General features: G+C 69.1%; 2 protein-coding genes across 4 annotated transcripts; one reads left to right on the top strand and one right to left on the bottom strand.

Annotated features, from left to right (window-relative positions):
- Nucleotides 1-807: 807 nt before the first annotated feature.
- ANKRD13B (ankyrin repeat domain 13B) lies at nt 808-7,839 on the bottom strand. The gene is made up of 15 exons (XM_074160611.1): nt 7,729-7,839; nt 4,136-4,271; nt 3,744-3,868; nt 3,620-3,665; nt 3,209-3,352; nt 2,889-3,078; nt 2,703-2,769; nt 2,535-2,616; nt 2,402-2,466; nt 2,190-2,320; nt 1,919-2,076; nt 1,681-1,833; nt 1,428-1,588; nt 1,129-1,209; nt 808-1,038 (listed from the first exon to the last, which is right to left on the bottom strand). Exons 1-15 carry the CDS (start codon nt 7,837-7,839, stop codon nt 808-810), a joined length of 1,881 nt encoding a protein of 626 aa, XP_074016712.1.
- A 2,175-nt stretch (nt 7,840-10,014) lies between these two features.
- Nucleotides 10,015-18,957, top strand: GIT1 (GIT ArfGAP 1). Of its 3 annotated transcripts, XM_074160546.1 has the most exons (22): nt 10,015-10,066; nt 13,271-13,404; nt 13,487-13,599; nt 13,685-13,790; nt 13,877-13,963; nt 14,078-14,208; nt 14,292-14,386; nt 14,467-14,509; nt 14,712-14,738; nt 15,037-15,085; nt 15,174-15,246; nt 15,909-16,006; nt 16,101-16,212; nt 16,292-16,419; nt 16,491-16,643; nt 16,725-16,952; nt 17,077-17,130; nt 17,411-17,497; nt 17,604-17,677; nt 17,758-17,940; nt 18,080-18,143; nt 18,241-18,957. In XM_074160546.1, the coding sequence occupies exons 1-22, from the start codon at nt 10,015-10,017 to the stop codon at nt 18,451-18,453; spliced, it is 2,304 nt and encodes a 767-aa protein (XP_074016647.1). In that variant the 3' UTR covers nt 18,454-18,957. The 3 variants fall into 3 exon arrangements, with proteins under 3 accessions (XP_074016647.1, XP_074016648.1, XP_074016649.1); XM_074160547.1 differs by lacking the exon at nt 14,712-14,738; XM_074160548.1 differs by lacking the exons at nt 14,712-14,738; nt 17,077-17,130.
- Nucleotides 18,958-19,077: the final 120 nt, after the last annotated feature.

Genomic DNA, 19,077 nt, shown 5'->3' with positions numbered 1-19,077 from the left:
GGGGGCCGGGGGTTAGCACCATTTGACATAAGGTTTCTCTCGGGGTCAGTGCCCGGGATAAGGGGGTGCAGCGCTGCCAAGGCGGGGGGCATCCGAGCAGGGGGTGGTGTGCGAGCAGGGGACAAGGGGGGGGGTGACACTGGGTGGCCTTTCACAGGCGCCCCCTTGGCTGCCCCAGCGGACCCCTATGTTGGGGTGGGGTGGGGGGGGTGGCTGTGCAGCCCCACACTGGCTGTGGGGTACAACGGGGCTGAACCCCACCCCCATTGGCAGGCAGAGCAGCTCCCGGGTAAGTGCACTTGGTAGCGCCTGGGCAGGGGGGCCGAGGGGGCTGGGCAGAGGCCCCCAGCTCTGGGGGCATCCCGGGACCCCACACAGTTGGCAGCTCCCCCATCTGGGGCAGGTTGTGCCCCCACCGCCTTCCTGGGGTGAGGGGCCGAGCAGCACCCCATAGGATGATTGGGGGAGGGGAACGGGGCTGTCCTGGGGGTGGGGTGCAGTCTGTGGAGTTGCCCCCCCCCCCCCAGTCCCTACCACCCCAGCTGCAGGGCTGTCACACACACACACACACCCCCCCCCCGTCCTGCTGTGGGGTGTTCCCCCCCCCCCCCCAGGCCCCTGTACCACCCCGGCTATGGGGACCATCTCCCCCATGCCAGGGCCAAATCCTGCACCCCCCCCTCCCCATTCTCCCCTCCACAGTGCTTGGGCTGGCTCCCCCCATCCCGCTCCCCCTTCATGTCCCCATACATGGCTCTGGCTGAGTCCCCATCCCTGTTGGGGTGGCTGGGGGTGGTGGTGGGGGGCTCAGCGGGGGCGTGGGGTCACTTCTCCGTCAGCGAGAGCTGCAGGATCCGCTGCAGCTCCTCTTCCTCCTGGCGTGTCCGGCGCTCGGCTTCCTCCTGCTCCCGCGCCGACAGCGCCATGGCCAGACGCAGCTGCTCCGCGTAGCTGGGGAACAGGGTGCTGGGCCCCCCGCTGCCCCCCCCTGGGGCTGGGGTGATGGGGGGACGGGGAGCCGCCGTGTGCTGGGGAGTCCTGGGGTGGGGTGGGGGTGTTTCTCAGCGAGGGTCCCCACAGGGCCAGGACCCACTCCCGCTTCCCCCAGGGAGGCTGGCCAGACCTTACCAACCTGTCTCCTCGGCGGCCCTCGTGTGACATGGGGTGGGTGCCCGGCTTGCTGTTGGTCAGTGCTTCCCAAATGGTCACCTGTGTCCGGTGGCAAAAGGGTGCTCAAAGGGTGGTACCATCCCGCCGGGACCCCAAAACCCAGCCCCCCAGCATGAGCTCTGCCCCTCCACCGTGGGATGCAGGGATGGAGCAAGGTGGGGTGAGCATCCCAGGGCAGCATCAGGACAGGGTGGGCAGCGTGTTCCTCCAGCCTGGGGGGGCAAAGGAGGAGACAGGGTGGGGGTGGCAGTGCCCACCTGGTCATACTCGCTGCCCGCTTCCAGCAGGCTCTGCTGGATGGCGAACTGCAGCAGGTCATCCTCATCCTCCCGCAGGGCGTCCTGGTGCGTGCCCACCACGCTGTACCCCCGCGGCACCTCAAACAGCGCCGGGTCCATCTCGCACGCCCGGCACGAGGCTGGGGGGACACAGCTGCTGGCATGGCTGGGCACCCCCTTATGTCTGTGTGCCTCCCCCCGGCAGCTGTGTCCCCCCCCAACCCCGCCATACTCAGGGAGCTGGAGCTGCTGACGCTGGAGGAGTCGCTGCTGGGCGATGGCGCCTCGCTGCTGGGGCTGTTCCGCAGGGAGCTGACGGGCTCGTCGCACCCGTTGAGGTTCCCGAAGGTGATGCGGGCGTTGAGGATGTGGAAGATGGGGATTTCTGCGGGAAAGAAAGGAGAAAAAAAAGCAGGGAGGGAAGCTGGCTGCACCACCCACGCCGGTGACAAAGCCCCCCCGCCCCGTACCGATCTTGACGGGGAAGCCGGGCGGGAGGCGCAGGGTGATGAAGTCCCGCAGTTTGGCAAAGAGTGCGTTGCTTATTGCCATGAGGTCGATGATGGGGGCAACCTGCTCACAGAGGGACAGCGGGTGGTCCTCGCACAGCCACAGCTTCGCCTTGAACCTGCCGGGGACAGGCACCGGGCTGCAGACCTCTGCCTGCCCCCCTAGGGGCTCTGCAGCCATCAAGGGGGGGATCATGGCGGGGGGCCACCAATCTGCTCCTTCCGCCCTCACTTCTGTGTCTTGGTGGTGAGCTCCATGGGCCGCCCCATGTCCCGGTTGCCCAGCTCGAAGTTGGGGTTGAAGTACTCCTCGGGCGTGATGGCGGTGGGGTTGGTGTGGCTCAGCGTCTGCGTGATCAGCGTCTGTGGGACAGCCCAGCAGGGTAAGGGAGGAGTCTGGCTGGGGGGCCACCCACTTGCGAGGACCCCCCCGGACAGACTCACCCCATTGTTGGGCCCCACATGCTGCTCGGCGATGCCCAGGAAGGACTGCAGGGGGGTCTTACTGCCTGTGGGAGAGGGGGTGAGGGCCGGAGCCGGCGCAGAGCCCTGCCCACCCAGCCCACACCGGCTCCACCTTTGCTTTTGCCCTTGTGCTGGTCTGAGAGGTGCTCCGTCCGTGTCCGCGTGATCAGCTCCACGTTGGACGCGCCGTAGACCTGGTCGAGGAGGGGGTAAACACGGGATGGATAACCCCCAAATCATCCGTACCCCTCCAGGAGGCTCAGATTCCCCTGCCCCTCACCTTGGCCTCATACCCATTCACCATTTCCGTCTTCTCACTCCTCCAGCCCAGGATCCCGGACTTGTTCCTGGGGAGTGACACAAGGCAGCGTGAGCGATGGATGCTCTCGCTTGGACAGCCCAGAGTGCAAGCACCCCGGGGGGCCGCAATTCCCTGGGGGGGAGATTGGTGCTACCCTCGGCCCACCTCTCAAAGGCGATGTTCTTGGTGTCGAGCTGGGTGGTGACAACGGGGGCCGTCAGCCTCCCCATCACCTGCTCCTCAGTGGGCTGCACAGCAGCCAGCAGCACCTCCTGGTCATGGCTGGCCAGGGCCAGCGTCTCCGAGTAGACCACCCGCCGGTCATGGTCGATCTCCATCACCACCGCACTAGTGTCTAGGGTGAGGAGGGGGTCAGGGTACTTGGGGACAGCCACGGTCCCCACCACATTACCCAGCCGTGTTGCTGCACAAAGGGGCTCTGCTGGTGCTCCCCAGTGAGGGGGGACACCCCAGTGCCGGCTCACCTTGTCCCCGAAAGACAAAGCTGCGGTTGCCCCGCTGCCAGGTCATATGGTCGAAGCCCAGCAGTGTGGTGTCCACCCGCAGGTTCTGGCCACTCTTCCACACCTTGTAGGTGTCGCTGGGGCAGATCTTGGACACCAGCGGCACTGGGGAGAGATGGCGATAGCCCAGCCAGGGGTGGGGCCACCCTGCACCCCCAGGTAGGCTGCCAGCGCTGAGCTGGGTGGGAGATGTGCCCAGGAACTCAACATCTCAGTGGGATTGGGGTCTGCAAGCTTGGGGTGTAGGGGGCAAGAGGACAGGTGTCCCTCACCCTGGGGATGAGGATGGATGCTGGGGCCGGGGGCCATAGGTGGGGGAGGCTCTGCTGGGAAAGTCCTTCTGCCCCCCACCACGCTCTGCCCCGAGCTTACCCCAGCTGGTGAACTCCCACTTCATCTCCACGTAGAAATCCTGGGCCTGTGGAGAGCACAGCGGGGTCAGGAGAAGCCCGTGGCCGGCATCCCCCGCCCCGGTGGCCCCGCTGGAGGGAGGTACCTTGCGCAGCTTCTCCAGCAGGATGGGGATCCCAGCAAGGCGCTTGATGGCTCTCTGGTAGTCGCGGTAGCGCAGGACCAGCTGCACCAGCTCCAGGTCACGGGTGCTCACAGCCTCCTGCAGGACTGCAGGGCAGAGAGGGGGGCAGTGCCCAGGGCGGGTGGCACAACATGGCACGGCACGGCACAGCAGAGCCGGCCACCGCACAGGAGCCACACACATGTATTTCCGCGTGAGCTGTCCCTTGGGGAGCTGCATCACCAGGCTGAGCATGCCCATGCCCGTGTTCATGCCCGTGTCCATGCCCCTGCCCGTGTCCATACCCATACCCATGCCCGTGCCCATGCCGGGGCAGCTTGCCAGGGGACTGAGGCAGCGAGCCCCCCGCTCACCTGTCCAGCCACTGCGGTTCTCCTTGCCCACGTCGGCGCCATGCTTCAGCAGCACCCTGGCGCACTCGAGGTGGCCCAGCGTGGTGGCCAGGTGCAGAGGGGTGCGTCCTCGGGGGTCCAGCTGCTCAATGTCAGCCTGCTGGGAGGTTGCTGGGCTCAGGGGGCATCAGGGCGGCCAGACCTCGCCCCCCCCCCCAGTGCCTCCTGCAGATGTGAGGGAGCAGCCAGGGAAAGCAGCCGACATTTGCCGGTATCTTGGAGAGCATCCCCATCCCTGAGCTCCCCCAAGAGATGCACATGCACTGTGCACCCCAAAAGGCTTTCCCTGCTCCCCACAGCCACTGCCAGCCCCATGGGGAGGGTGGGGAGAGTGCGGTGGTGGCTGCCGGCACCAAGCACGGATCAACATGGTCAAGGCTGGGCTGCACGGATGCCCCCGGCGCGGTGCATGGAGCTCTGCACAGCTTGATGCAGCTGCAAGCCTGGGAAAAGCCTCCACCTCTGGGATTTGGAAGCTGGGGGGGGATGCTGTTGCCCAGTTGCCAGGCAGCAGCTGCCGGCAGCCCCCTCCGCCGGGGCTGGGAGCACGGCGGGCGACGTGGGCTGCGGCGGGCGCACGTGTTCCCCTGCCTGAGCCGGGGGCGGATGGCTGCGTGAGCGGAGCGGCTGCTCGGAGGATCCCCGGGGCCCTTGGGGAGCTGCGCGTTGGGGCTGCGATTGTTTGTGCCAAGCCCGGAGCCTGGCGCCCAGCCAGCCCCGTGGAATCCCTCGCCCGCCAGCAGTGGCAGTGGGCGCCCTGAGCACCCACGGGCCCCCCCTTCCCTGCGCAAGGTGCAGCATCGCACCCATGCCCAGGGCTGGGAGCACGGTGGGGGGCCTGATGGAGCAGAATGAGGGGGCTCAGCCTCTGCCCCCCAGCACCCAGCTGGGGCAGAAGCCTTGTGCCCAGAGAGGGGCAGTCAGATGCTGCCAGGGCAGGAGGCAGTGGGGAGGAACCCTGAATCAGGGCATGGGTTTTGGGGAGGACAAACCTGGGGTGCAGCACCCAAAGGTGCTGGCTGGGACTGGGCACCCTGGAGGCATTTGGAGCTGGGCAGGGGTGGGCTCTCTGGTGCTGCAACTCTCACCCCGCATCAAGTCCCTGTCTTGCTCTTGGGCCTGTCCTGCTGTCCCTCTGCCCTGGGGATGTCCCCATCCCCGCCTTGGAGTGTGGGCATCCCCATGCCCCTCATCCCCAGGGGCTCACTGGGCAGGGGGACACCCCAGACTGCCCAAACTGCCAGAGCGAAACAGCCACCCCAGTTGCCCGGGAGCCAGCGTGCTGCTCCAATGCTCTCCAGGCGACTGCTGCTTCTTAATTGCGCTAATGAAATGACTCTAATTAAAGCAATCGCCCCCCAGCTGGGGGACGGGTGCTGCAGGTTCAGCAGGGCTCCCCAGCCGCAGCCCTGACCCAGCGCCGGGTGGGATCAGGGTCCCTGTTTTGGGGACGCAGTGCTGGAGCCAACCCCGGGGGACACAGCGTGACCCAGTTTTTGCCGACAAGGGCTTGGTCCCGGGTCCTGGCGCTGGGACGGATTCGTCTCAGGGGCTGTGGCACAGACCCCTTCAAGTGCTGCCCATCCTGGGGCTGTGACACCTGCCGGGAATGGGGACAGGGACAGAGATGGGGACAGGGACAGGAATGGCTCCAGGGTGGCAGCGGTGCAGCGCAGGACCGCAGCTCGGCTGCTCCTCCTCCTGTGCCAGTCAGGCGCATGGCACAGCGCAGCCCCTCTGCCGGGGTTGTCCCTGGGGTGGGGGACCTCAGTGTGGACACAGAACCCGGTGCCTGCTCCCGGGTGGCACAAGGGGACGGGGGCCAGTGCAGGAAGATGGTGCCAGGCACTGCCATCCCTGTGCAGCCCCAGGTCCCTGCCATGTGTGATGGGGCAGGCTGTGATGTGGGGTGTCCTGGCACAATGGGCTCCGTGTCACTGCCTGCCACATCCTCATGCTGTCCCTGCCACGGGGACGCACTGGCCCTTGCTCCCCAGGTGGAGGCAAGTGTGGATGGGAGCTCATGGTGGCAATTCAAGGGCCCTTATGGGGACACGGAGAGGAGCAAAGCTGCCAGCTGCCCCAGCGCCTCCCAATCCCAAACACCTGCATATGTTGGGGGGGCCCTGTGTGGTGTCACTGCCCTGTGCGGGTGCCCAGGGTGGCAGGAGGGCAGTGCCCGCGGGTAGGGGGACAGTCAGCCCCCAGCATCACACACGTTCACCTGGGGGATGCTCTGGAAGGGAGAAGGGCTGAGCTGTGTCCCCGGATGCCCTGGATAAAGGTGAGGGGCTCAGCCTGGGCTGGCCCCCACCTCCTTCCCCTAAGCCCCCACTTGCCCTCGGGTCTAGCCTGCAGCACCCACAGCCCCCCACCCTGTGCACCCCTGGGGTCCACACAGGGCCAGCTTTGCTCTTGCCCTGCAAATGGCAGTGGGGGCCCAGCAGGGGCCATGGCAGAGCCCCTCCACCTGGGGGGCTGGGTTAGAAATCCTCTCTGCAGGCGAGTGGGGCCGGAGCCGCCCTCGCAGCCTCTGCACCTCCCCGCGCCCACCGAGCCGCCGCCGCCTGCACCCAGCTTTGATCTCCGCCGCACCGGGCTCCTGGGAAAAATGACCCCAAATTACCACGGAAATAAAACCGCTGGCGATGGAGTGGGGGGGCCAGGGCGATGCTGGTGCAGCCCCCCAGCTGGCCCCACAATGGAAGCGGGTGTGGCGGGAGCTGTCGCCTGCATCCCAGTGGGAGCATCAAGGCACAGCGGCCCCCCCGCTTCGTTCATTGCTGGGGTCCATGCGGCGCGGCCCTCAGCACCCCGGGGTGCCGGGAGCTGGGCTGGGGGAGCAGGGATGCCCGGCACAGCCTCACCGCCGGCCTCCCTCCAGCGCCTGCGGTTTCCTGCGTCGTCGGGGCTGGGTTTTAATTACCTGAATTGCAATGCCACGGGGGAGAGGGAGGCTGGGAACCCGCCTGGGGACGCGCCCGCGGCCCTGCTGTCACCGGCCGGCTGGGGGGCTCCCGGGCTGGGGGTCCCCTCACCCTGAGAAGAACGTGCCTGGCCTCCGAGGGCTGGGGGGCTGCTCCCTGGCAGCATCAGGGCCTTGTGTCCCTCCCCCAGGAGGGGCTCAGCCTGAAGGTGGGGAGCTGGGGGCTGCACCCTCAGTGGGGCTGGCAGCACCCTGAGAAGTGGGGTGCGTGTCGGGGTGCTGGGGGCCCGCAGAGGCCTAGCAGAGAGCCGGGGACACGTGGGAAGGGATGCTTGGGGCTGTGTGCACCGGGGGATGCAGGGGACCTGCGGGTGGTACCCACCGCTCCGTGTCAGCCCTGGCGGCAGCTGGCACAGTCCCGACGTGCAGGGGGACACATGACACCTCAGGGGGTGCAGGGGGACAGCCCTCCCAACCCCGGGAGGCACCCCATCCTCATCCTCATCTCCATCCTCATCCCAGCCCCGAGCAGGAGCACCGGCTGCAGCCCGGCAGCATTGCATCAGCCCGAGCCGAACCGGGCCGTACCGGGGGTACATCCCCCCCCCCCCCGCCGCCGCCACCCCACCTGCTTGGCGCTGAGCTCCCGGTCCAGATCGCGGGCTCGGTTGTGCCAGACGAGGTAGTGCAGCGGGTACCTGCCCTCCGGCCCCTTCCTGCCTGAGCAAGACGCGAGCATCCTCCGTGCATGCTGGAGCGGCGGCGGCGGGCGCGGCGCGGGGCGGAGCGGGGCGCGGGGGGGCGCGGGGCGGGGCGGGCACGGCGGCACCTCCCGCACGGTGCTTCCCCCGCGGTCGTCCCGTCCCCCCCTCCCGTCCCCCCCCCCCTCGCCGCCCCGCATCGCCCTGCCTCATGGGACTTGTAGTCGCCCTGCCCGGCATCGCCCCCTTCCTTCTCCTCGCCCCCCCCGCTGCCTCCCCCAGCACTGCTCAGCCCATCACCGAGGCCCTCGACCCCGCGAGGGTGGCTGCGAAGGGTCACACCGCTGGTACTCAGACCCCCCCCCTCAAGTTCCCCACCCACCCCCCCGGGATGATTTCCCCCCTCCCGGCTGACCCCCGTTCCCCCCATGGGTCAGCGAGCCCGGGCACATGGCGGGGCAGGGGCGAAGGCGATGGGCAGGGGCTGTGCGAGGGGGGGTCCAAGCCCCCCCACCCCGGGCAGCAGCAGGCGCGGGCCCCCGGCCCCGTTTCCTTTTCCGCCTGCGTTTCTCCGGGGCGGGCGTCGTGTTTTCCGGCTGCTGCCCGAGAACAATGCGAGGCTGGGCCTCCGCCGGCCGCCTCGACCTCCCGCCGGCGCCACGCTCCCGGCCCCCCACCCCGCTACCCCCCACCCTACCACGGGGCCGCCGCTGAGGGGGTGAACCCCCCTCATTACTATTCTCCGCTCAGCCATGACGAAGGTGGCGGTGGTCACATCCCCTTGCCCCCCGTCCCCACACAGCATCCCCCATCTCCCCGCCAGCCCTGCTACTCCATGACGTCATGAGCCATCTCCCCGGCAACCAGCGGTGAGGTCACCCACGGCGCAGGGCATACGACCTGGGCCAGAGGGGGATGAGGAGGGGGGGGACAGGATCAGGCCCTGCTCCAGTGGCTCCTGCCTGGGGGGGGGCCATGCCACGGGGGTCCAGCACACACAGCTGCCCGTAGAGCCCCCATGGTGATACTGGGGTGTCCCTCCCTGCTCCAAGATCCTGTAAAGGATCCCAAAGGGGGGAGCAGACCCCAAATGGGCCCCAGTCCTGCCCCCCCACCACCCAAAATGCCCTGCTGAACACCCCAGGGAGGCTGTAGCCCACCCCACAAATTCCTAATGCATTGTCCTGCCTGTGCTGCTGGGGAAGGCAGGGAGAACCCCAGGGGTCATGGGACCCCCAGAAGCTGCCCACGCTGCACCCCTTGGTGCACCTGGGATGGGGCCAGGGTGGGGAGTGGGGGTGCACAGGAGTGGGGTGCACAGTGTCAGAGCTGACACTGGGAATAGGACTGGGGGGTGCCCAGGGGTGGGATTGAACCCAGGACGAGTGCCCAGAGCAGGACTGGGACAGGTGGGAGATGACCAGGGCTGGAACTGGGGTGTGCTGGGATCAAGACCAGCATCAGAACCAGGACGTGGAGGGAAGGATGAACAGGACCAGGGCTGGGATCAGGACCAGGGCACTGCCCTGGACTGAGAACGGGACCAGGAGGGCTCTGAGGACTGGGGTCAGGGCTAGGGGGTGCCCAGGAGCCGGACCAAGAGGAGGACCAGGGCGAGGGGATACTCAGGACCACGACACGACCATGCCCAGGACCAAGGTATGCCCAGGAGCAAGCTGGGTTGCACAGGACCAGGCCGGGGGGATGCTCAGGGCTGGAACCCGAACCGGGGCGGGGGGGGTGGTGCCCAGGACCGGGACCGGGGACTGTCCTGGGCTGGGACCGGGACCGGGACCAGGAGCGGGACCGGGCTGTGCTGGGGGCGGGTGCGGATGCAGGTGTTGGTGCGGGAGCGGGGTGTGTGTGTGTGTGTGTGTGTGTGTGTGTGTGTGTGTTCAGGCGCTGGGCGGGTGCGGTGCGGTTGCGGGTGCGGGGCGGTGCCGGTGCCGGTGCGGGGCGGTCGCGGCGGCGCTGCCGGTGGCGGGGCGGGGGCGGCGCGGCCCCTCCTCCGCCGGGGCCGGGCCTGCGCCGCTTCCTGCGGAGCCGCCGGGCGCTGGGAGCAGCCGGCAGCCCCCGGCGCGCCGCGGCCCCGGGCCCCCACCGCCCCCGCCCCGCCCCGCCGTCCGGCCCCCCCCCGGCGGGCCCGGGGGCGCCGCCGCCGCCCCCCCACGCTGGCGCAGAGGCCCGGGCCCGGGCCCGCCTCGCCGCTGAGGATGTCCCGGAAGGCGCCGCGGGCGGAGGTGTGCGCCGACTGCAGCGCCCCAGGTAAGGGCCGCCCCCCCGGTACCGGCACCGGACCCCTCGCTACGGCCCCGGTACGCCCCATCCCCCCGCCAGCCTCCCGCCTCCCCCCCCCCCCCCCCCCCCCCCCTCGGCGGGGCCCTTCGCACCTCGTGCTGCCCCCTCGGAGCCCCCCCCCCCCGGAGCCTGGCCAGGAGCCTGCCCTGCGCTCCCCGGTACGGCCACAAGAGCCCCCCGTGAGCCCCTTCTGCGCCCCTCGGTGTGCTCCCCCTTGCACTCACAGCACCCCCGTGAGCCCCCTCTGCACCCCGGGGTGCTCCCCAGTACATCCCCAGCACCCCCGTGAGCCCCCTCTGCACCCCGTGATGCCTCCTTGTACATTCCTAGCACCCCTGTGAGCCCACTTTGCACCCCGTGATGCACCCCCCCGGTATCCTCCCAGGGAGCTCTTTTGTGTCTCCTTCTGTACCCCACACCAAGGCCCATTTGCACCTCCTGGGTCCCCCAAGGAGTCCCCCCCAGTAAGTCCCCACTGTGCCCTGTGGTGCACACCCTAGGGACCCCAGCTGAGTCCTCCGCTCTGCCCCCCGGGAACTCTCTGATGTGCCCCCCGTGTAACGCACTGGTGAGGCCCCTGGGCCCCCTTGGTGCACTGCCTTTCCCACCCCCAGGAATCTCCCGGTACACCCCGTAACCCCCCTGTGCCCTCCTCAGCACTGCCCCAGTGCACCCCAGTGCATCCACCGCCCTCGTGCATCGCCCACAGCCTTTGCACCCCTTGGCAAGGGGGCTGCTGGCGCAGGCTGGGGACACAGCGGTCGGTGCCAGCAGCACCAAGGACTCTGCAAATGGTGGGATGGGAGGGGGACACCATCCTGCACTCCCCAGCACCAATGCTGGCCAGATCTGGGCTTGGCGGTGCAGGCAGGCTGAGCTGGGCCAGTGGCGGCCGCGCTGCAAGCTGGAGCCTGAGCCTGGGCAAGATGATTCGTGTCCCCGGCGGTGCTGGTGCCCGCAGCCCCCCTGTGCTGGGCATGAGCCTGTGGGTGTCGCGATGGGGTTGGACACCCAAATCCTGCCCACGGCCAGCATGGGTGGCCCCATGGCGATGAATGAACGGGGCCGGGCATCGAGGCTCGCTGCGAGCCAGCCCCGGAAAGCTGCCCGTGGGCCAAGGCTGTGCCGAAATTATTCCGGCCACGTGCCAATGGCCGGATCCTGCCAGGAGAGCCGGCGGCACGCGTGGGCGTGGGGCTGCCCTGCCTCCGGGCGCGTCCCCCATGCCAGCGGGCAAACAGGGGTGCAGGGGTACCCGGGGCGGTGCTGAGGCTCCCTGCCGGGGCGGGGGGAAATGGAAACCAGTTTTCTTCCAATCTCTTATCGCCCGGCAGCCATGTGAGGAAATGAGTTATAAAGTCCAGAGGCCGCTTCCTACCGCGCCGGGAGCACCCGTCACCCCTGCCGGGGATGCGCTGCCCGGCCCTGCACGGTGGGATGGCCACAGGCTGCCCTGGTCCCTCTGTCCGGGCTCCCTTGGTCAAATCCTGCTCCTCTGGCCCTGTGCGGGGATCCTGGCTGGCCCCAGCCCTCCCCTCGCCAGTGTGGGGCTGAGCGCTGGGGGTCCCGGTATCACCCCATGTCCCAGTGCAGGGATGAAGGGGCTGGGAGCTCCTTTGAGCTCCAGGATCCTCCCAGGGTTCCGAGTGTCCTCCCCAAGCCACCGCGATGCCCATCCACATCCTACCGCATCCCAGCTGCCCGCTGCAGCGGGAAGGGGGTGCCGCCCCGGGGGTACCCTGAATTCTCCCGGTTGTGGGGCCGCAGGCAGCCTCGCCGGCCGGCTCCCCCCGCGCAGAGCGTCCTGTTCCCGGCAGCGCCCCGTGGGCAGCGGGCGCGAAGGCACAGATGCCGCCGCGCTGGCTGCCAAGGCGCTGCCATCTGTGTGCACGGGGCTGCCAGGCTGGGGGGGGGGGCCACCGCTCCCCTCCGGCCATCCCACCTCAGCCCTGGGGCACTGCAGCACTGCAGGGCTGGGTGACCCCCCAAAACGGCATCCCCAGGGCTCTGTGGGGGGGTGTGGGGAGGGGGCTGGGACCACGCAGGGAGGAAGGAAGCGGGGGAGGCCTGGCTGCCTGCCTGCCTTCCTCTGTGGGGTCACGGGGCCATCGTCACCCCCTCGGGGCCATCGTGGCTGGCCAGTGCTGTCACCGCCCCCCCCCAGGCCCTGTACCCCCAGGCTTGGGGATCCCCCCTCCTATGGGGTGGTGCGGTGTTTGTGTAGGCCCTACAGAAACAAGGTGGGGCAGTGGTGGGCAGAAGCTGGCAGGGCTTCCCCGCGGCACCTGGCAGAGGAGCTGCCTGGGGACAGTTCAGCGATGTCACCCCGTGTCACGGGGAGGGGGGGTGTGGCTGCGACCCAGCAGGGGGGTCCCAAAATCCTGGCCTCGCTGTTGCTGAGGGGGGCAGCTGCAGCCCCAGAGCCACCCTGCGGGGCCGGACGCTACCCTGGGCCGGCCCCAGGACCCAATTTTGGGGTGCAGGCATGGAGAGCTGCTACCCGGCTGGGAGTGGGGCCCCCGCGGGTGCCGGGGCCGGTGCCAGCGCGGCCGCTCAAACGGTCCTTTGTTCCCAGCAGGGACACAAAGGGCTCCAGTCCGGCCAGGCTGGGGCTAGGGGGGAGGATGGCAGTGGGGGGGGGGCGCTGTGGCACCTGCCCTGAGAGCTGGGGTGCCCTGCGGGGCTGGCTGGGGATGGGGTGCGGAGGCTGCAAAGCCAGTGACCACTGTACGAGGGAGGCTGTGGGCTGCGGGTGCCCACCCATCAGGGGGCATGCTCACCCCCCCAGCAAGACCCCCCCAAACGCCCAGCTGGGGGCTCATGGGCTGCACGGACTCGATGGGTGCTGAGGCCAGTCAGGGTGACCCTGCTCAGGGTGCACTGCCACAGAGCTGGCATCGTCTCTGCCACCAGCCACCCTCCTGATGGGGGAGGCCAAATCCTGTCCCCCCCACCCCCTTGGCTGTTGCCTGGTTGCTATGGGAAACCTGTGGGTTTCCCCTGGTGATGGGCTGAGCCCCTCGCTGTCGCCAGGGAAACAGTTGCCGTGGCAACGCATCACACACACACCCCCTCCTCCCAGCAGCAGCGGGATGATTGGGGAGGGGACCGCGTGGGGAGGGGATCATGGCGGCGAGGACACCCGGTGACACCCCCTGTGCTACCCCGCAGACCCCGGCTGGGCCTCCATCAACCGCGGGGTGCTCATCTGCGACGAGTGCTGCAGCGTGCACCGCAGCCTGGGCCGCCACATCTCCATCGTCAAGCACCTGCGCCACAGCCCCTGGCCCGCCACCCTGCTCCAGGTGGGTGACAGCCCCATGGGGGACATGGGGGGACACACAGGGACGCCCCCCATGCCCACCCGCCTCTGCCTCTCCCCCGCAGATGGTGCACACCTTGGCGAGCAACGGGGCCAACTCCATCTGGGAGCACTCGCTGCTGGATCCAGCCCAGGTGCAGAGTGGGCGCCGGAAGGCAAACCCCCAGGACAAAGTGCAGTAAGTGCCCCCTGCGCCCTGGGGAGGGGGTCTGCGCTAGCCACGCACCCCCCCCTCACCCCGCAACCTGCCACACACCCCCCAGCCCTACCAAGTCAGAGTTCATCCGCGCCAAGTACCAGATGTTGGCCTTCGTCCACAAGCTGCCCTGCCGGGACGACGACGGTGTCACTGCCAAGGACCTCAGCAAGGTAGGGCGCGGGGTGGGGGTGCAGAGAAACCCCCCCCCCTTGGTGGTAGGGAGAGATCCCCCTCTTACCCGGTCTCTCCTCTGCAGCAATTGCACTCGAGCGTGCGGACGGGCAACCTGGAGACCTGCCTGCGCTTGCTCTCGCTGGGCGCCCAGGCCAACTTCTTCCACCCGGTGAGCGCCGGTGGGGATCGGGGTCCCTGGGGACAGTGCTCTGCTTGAGGGGGAGGGGTCCTGGAGCCCCGTCCCTTGGGCAGGCTGTGGGGCTGAGGCTACCCATGCCTGCAGGAGAAGGGCACGACGCCGTTGCACGTGGCCGCCAAGGCCGGGCAGATCCTGCAGGCAGAGCTGCTGGTGGTCTACGGCGCCGACCCTGGGGCACCCGACGTGAACGGCCGGACCCCCATCGACTACGCCAGGTGAGGGAGGGGAAGCGAGGGGGCCACCCCTGCCTGCAGACCCCCCCTTAGAGTGGGCATCACTCCTGCCCGTCCTCTCACAGGCAGGCAGCCCAGCACGAGCTGGCGGAGCGGCTGGTGGAGTGCCAGTACGAGCTGACCGACCGGCTGGCCTTTTACCTCTGCGGCAGGAAGCCAGGTGAGAACGGGGGTCCCTGGGAGGGAATTCAGCCCTGGGGGGACCGTGGGGTCCTGCTCACCACCCCTCTCTTTACACAGACCACAAGAATGGGCACTACATCATCCCGCAGATGGCTGACAGGTGAGTGCCCAGTGCCCCGCGGCCCTGCTGCCCTGTCCCATGTCCCCCCCAGTGTCCCCGCTGGGCTGAGGGGGGGACCCCGGTCACCTCCTTGTGACTGGCGCTGGAGCATCCCCAGGGAGGGCGGGGGGGTCCGCGTGCCCGCGCGTTTAACGTCCGCCTTTATCCTGTTCTTCCCTCCGCTGCCTTCTCCGGAGCGCAGGGTGCGCCCAAAGTGCATGGCACAGAGGTATTGTCCGCTCGGCTCTCGGCTCCGGGGGCTCCCCTGTGCCGCCGGCACGGGTCCCCCCTGCAGCCCCAGCTGCTCAGTCCAGCCTGGCACCCGGGGGGCACCCGGGGAGGGGGGTCCCATTCGCCCCCCACCACCTCATCCCCCTGTGCCTGCCTGCCAGCCCCGCTCGGCAAAGACCCCCATGCCCGGGGGGGGAGTCCCTGTCATGGTGGGGTACAGCTGGGGACCGTTTCGGTGGGGACAGGCCAGGAATAACCCTCACTTTGTGTCTCCCCCTATCCCCGCACCCCCCCAGCCTGGACCTCTCCGAGCTGGCCAAGGCAGCCAAGAAGAAGCTGCAGGCGGTGAGTGGAGACCGGGGCACAGCTGGAGGCGGGGGGGTCCCATCCGTTCCCCCCATCCCTCCTGACACCGTCCCCTGTCCCGCTGCAGCTCAGCAACCGCCTCTTCGAGGAGCTGGCCATGGACGTCTACGATGAGGTGGATCGCCGGGAGAACGATGCGGGTGAGTGGGGGGGCGTGGGGTGCAGAGCTGGGGGCGTGGGGTGCAGCCCCCCCCCCCAGGGGCTGGGGCTTGGGCTGGGGCGGGCGTCCCGGCGCGGGGAGGAGCAGCCGGCCGAGCCCCGCGCTCCCCCCGATCTGGATGCGTCCGCCGGGACCACAGGCCCCTCCTTCCTCATTCCTCCGGCCGGGGAGGTTTGCTTCGAGTGAGGGGCCGCCGCTGGGTGCCGGGGCTGGGGTGCTGCTTGGAGGTGGGTGCCGGGAGCCCCCAGGGATGGGAGCTCAACGTGGAGGGGTGCCCTTGGGCTGGGGGGGTGGCATGGAATCTGGGTGCCATGGCAGGGTGGGCACCGACAGGCACGCCAAACCCTCTCCCCACTGTCTGGGGGGGGGTGCAGAGCTGGTACCACAACGGATGAGGAGTGGGGAGGTCCTTGCTGGAGGGGCGCAGGGGGGACCCCAGCTCTGTGGGGCGGCCGGGGAAGGCGATTCCCGTCAGCCCGGCCGGGCTCCGCTCCCAGCCCCGGCAGGCTGGCCCCGTGCCCGCGCCTGCGTCCTGCTGGCTCCACCGCCAGGCCCAGGCCTTGCAGCCTGCTTGCTCTGGGGGGGGTCTGGCCCCCACAGCTCCCCCCCTCTGTGGGTCTGACACCGGGTGCCTGCCCACAGTCTGGCTGACGACCCAGAACCACAGCACGCTGGTGACAGAGCGCAGCGCCGTCCCCTTCCTCCCTGTCAACCCCGAGTACTCGGCCACCCGCAACCAGGTGAGCCCTCCCCCGGGCCTTGCGCCCCCTCCCTTTTCATCCAGACCCCCTCTCTCATCCCCTTTCCTGCCCCCCGTCTCTCCCCCCCGCCCAGGGCCGGCAGAAGCTGGCCAGGTTCAACGCCAGGGAGTTTGCCACCTTGCTCATCGACATCCTCGGGGAAGCCAAGCGCCGGCAGCAAGGGAAGAGTCTGCTGAGCCCCACAGGTGAGGGATGGGGGACAGCGAGGTGGGGCTGAGCATCCCCACCACCTCCCGTGCTCAGTACCCCCCTGCCCTCCCCCAGACGCCCTCGACTACTCACTGAGGAGCCAGAGTGACCTGGACGACCAGCACGACTACGACAGCGTCGCCTCTGACGAGGACACGGACCAGGAGCTGCTGCGCAACGCTTCCCGCAACAACCGTGCCAGGGTGAGCCCCACACCCCCGCCCCGGACACCCCCCATCTCCAGGATCCCGGTGCTGAGCCCCTCTCCCCGCAGAGCATGGACTCCTCCGACCTCTCGGATGGCCCCATCACGCTGCAGGAGTACCTGGAGGTGAAGAAGGCTCTGGCCGCCTCCGAGGCCAAGGTGCAGCAGCTGATGAAGGTGAACAACAGCCTGAGCGACGAGCTGCGCCGGCTGCAGCGCGAGGTGGGTGCGGGGCCGGTGGGACCCCCCCCTCAGCAAACCCCCCCCTCCTTGCTGATGCCTTCCCCATCCCTGTTGCTGCAGATCCACAAGCTGCAGGCAGAGAACACGCAGATCCGGCAGCAGACGGGCCCCGCACACCCAACCCCGGCCCCCAGCGAGCGGCCAGAGCATGGGCACCCCCCGGGCACGGCCCCCCCGCACCGCCGGGACCGCCAGGCCTTCTCTATGTACGAGCCGGGCTCGGCGCTGAAACCCTTCGGGCAGCCGGTGGAGGAGCTGGTGACCCGACTGCAACCCTTCGGCGCCGGTGTGAGTGTGCTGGGGCAGGCGGGTGGGTTTTGGGGTGCAGTGGTCCCCCAGTTCCCCCCCCCCCCCCCCGCCCAGGGTGCTGGGTCCCGTCCCCGCGGGGCTGTAACCTTTCGTGTGTCGCCAGGAGGTGGAGGACGAGGCTCTGTACTCCATGCACATCCCGGCCAGCGTGTACCGGGTAAGGGGGCCGCGGCGGGGGCGGCTCCTGCATGGGACATGGTGGCTGTCACCCTCCTGGGATGTGGCCTTCGTGCCGTCCTGGGACGTCCCATCCCCCCGCCATCCTGCACCCCCTGGGTCAGGCCGGGGACCTCCCTGGGGGACAGTGACCATGGGACGTTCCTGCATGCAGGGCAGCGGTGTCCCCTGTGCTCGTCCTCCCCTGCATGTCACCGAAATCAGCTCCAGACCCTTCCACACCCCATTCAGCACTGGCTTCCCCTCTTTTCCCCCTCCAGATGCGGAAAGGTCCGTCTGCCTCCTCAGTGCCCTTTCCCCCGTCCTCCCCGCTGCTCTCCTGCCCACCCGATGGTGCCCGGCACATGGTGACGTACCGGGGAAGAGAGGGGGCAGCTCCTGGGTGGGGAGACCCCCAGCCCTGCATGGGGATGCATCTGGGGCAGGGCTTGATGATGCTCCTCTCCCCTCCAGAGCAAGCTGGACCGGCACGGCAGCGGCACCGACAGCGACTACGACAACACGCAGACGGGTGAGGTCCTGATCAGGTGAGTTCTGGGGCTGGGGGCATGGGGACACGGGGACATGGGGCTGGCACTGACCCCAGGGGGTTGGTCGGTACCCACAGCATGGAGGGGAAACGATTTGTGGAGCTGAGCAAGGATGAGGACTTCCCCCATGAGCTGGACCCACTGGATGGGGAGCTGGACCCCGGGCTGCCCAGCACGGAGGACGTCATCCTCAAAACCGAGCAGGTCACCAAGAACATCCAAGAGCTGCTGCGGGCAGCGCAGGAGTCCAAGCACGACAGGTAGGGCTGGGACACGGCCACAGGGTCCCTCCGGACCCCATGGTCCCAGGGGCTGTGTTCACATGGGGCCATCCCTGCCACCCCCCGTGGTCGGAGCCATCATCCCCCCCCAGCGCTCACCCCCTCTGCTCGCCCCCAGCTTTGTGCCCTGCTCGGAGAAGATCCACTCAGCTGTGACGGAGATGGCATCGCTCTTCCCCAAGGTAGGAAGCGGGGAGTGAGTCCCTGGAGTGGTGAGGACCACCCCAGGCCCTGTGTCCCCCCCACCCTGACACGTGTCCCGATTCTGCCCCCCTGCAGAAGCCGGCGCTGGAGACGGTGCGGAGCTCCCTGCGGCTGCTCAACGCCAGCGCCTACCGGCTGCAGAGCGAGTGCCGCAAGACCGTGCCCCCCGAGCCGGGCGCCGCCGTGGACTACCAGCTCCTGACTCAACAGGTCATCCAGTGTGCCTACGACATCGCCAAGGCCGCCAAGCAGCTGGTCACCATCACCACCCGTGAGAAGAAGCAGTGAGCGCCGGCCCGCACCCCTCCCAGCCCCCCCCCCGTGCCCTCCGTCTCTCCCTCCCCTCCGGCAGCGGCCAGCACCTGGGGCGAGCGTGGCTGCAAGTAGCCTTTAGCCCATGGGGAGCCGGAGTTTAGGGGAAGCCCCCCCTCGCCCCCTGCGCTGCCGAGGAGCTGGTGCTCATCCTGCAGGGTAGGTGCCTGCGTCCCCCCCCTGTACAGACCCCTGCCCCCCCCCCACGCAGCCCACCCCGCGCCTAACTTATCCTGTACATAGCCTGTGTAGCTGTCCGTGGCGGCGGTGGCCATGTACCTCCCACCCCCCCACAAAGCCCCTCGCTGGGCGGCCGGTACCCCCCGGGGCTGCCTGCAGAGTTACACTGGACCGGGGCGCCCGTGGGCCCCCCCCTCCCCGGGCGTCCTGCCCCCCCCCCACCCCCACCGGGGCCCCGCTCCCCACTGTAAGATGTGTCCTTGTACATTTGTATCAATAAAGGTGTGAGCATTGCACGGGCCCCCGGCTCCTGCGGCATTGGGGGGGTCCTGTCCCTGCCCCGGGGTGCCGCTGCAGGGGATTCACACGCACCCCACCCCCCTACCCCGGCGTCAGGCAGGGCTCGGCCACGTGTCCCTC

This window comes from Numenius arquata, chromosome 18 (genome assembly GCF_964106895.1).
Source record: "Numenius arquata chromosome 18, bNumArq3.hap1.1, whole genome shotgun sequence".
In the NCBI taxonomy this organism is placed as follows: Eukaryota; Metazoa; Chordata; class Aves; order Charadriiformes; family Scolopacidae; genus Numenius; species Numenius arquata.
This window is presented reverse-complemented; position numbering and strand designations above follow the sequence as displayed.

Bases quoted from the DNA above. Each gene is read 5' to 3' on its own strand.
- ANKRD13B (XM_074160611.1), bottom strand. From the start codon at position 7,839: ATGCTCGCGTCTTGCTCAGGCAGGAAGGGGCCGGAGGGCAGGTACCCG. The intron at 2,770-2,888 runs GTGGGCCGAGGG...GTCACTCCCCAG, and splicing joins AAGAACATCGCCTTTGAGAG to GAACAAGTCCGGGATCCTGG. The intron at 2,321-2,401 runs GTGAGTCTGTCC...GCTGTCCCACAG, and splicing joins ATGTGGGGCCCAACAATGGG to ACGCTGATCACGCAGACGCT.
- GIT1 (XM_074160546.1), top strand. From the start codon at position 10,015: ATGTCCCGGAAGGCGCCGCGGGCGGAGGTGTGCGCCGACTGCAGCGCC. The intron at 13,964-14,077 runs GTGAGCGCCGGT...CCATGCCTGCAG, and splicing joins AGGCCAACTTCTTCCACCCG to GAGAAGGGCACGACGCCGTT. The intron at 14,510-14,711 runs GTGAGTGCCCAG...TCCGGAGCGCAG, and splicing joins ATCCCGCAGATGGCTGACAG to GGTGCGCCCAAAGTGCATGG.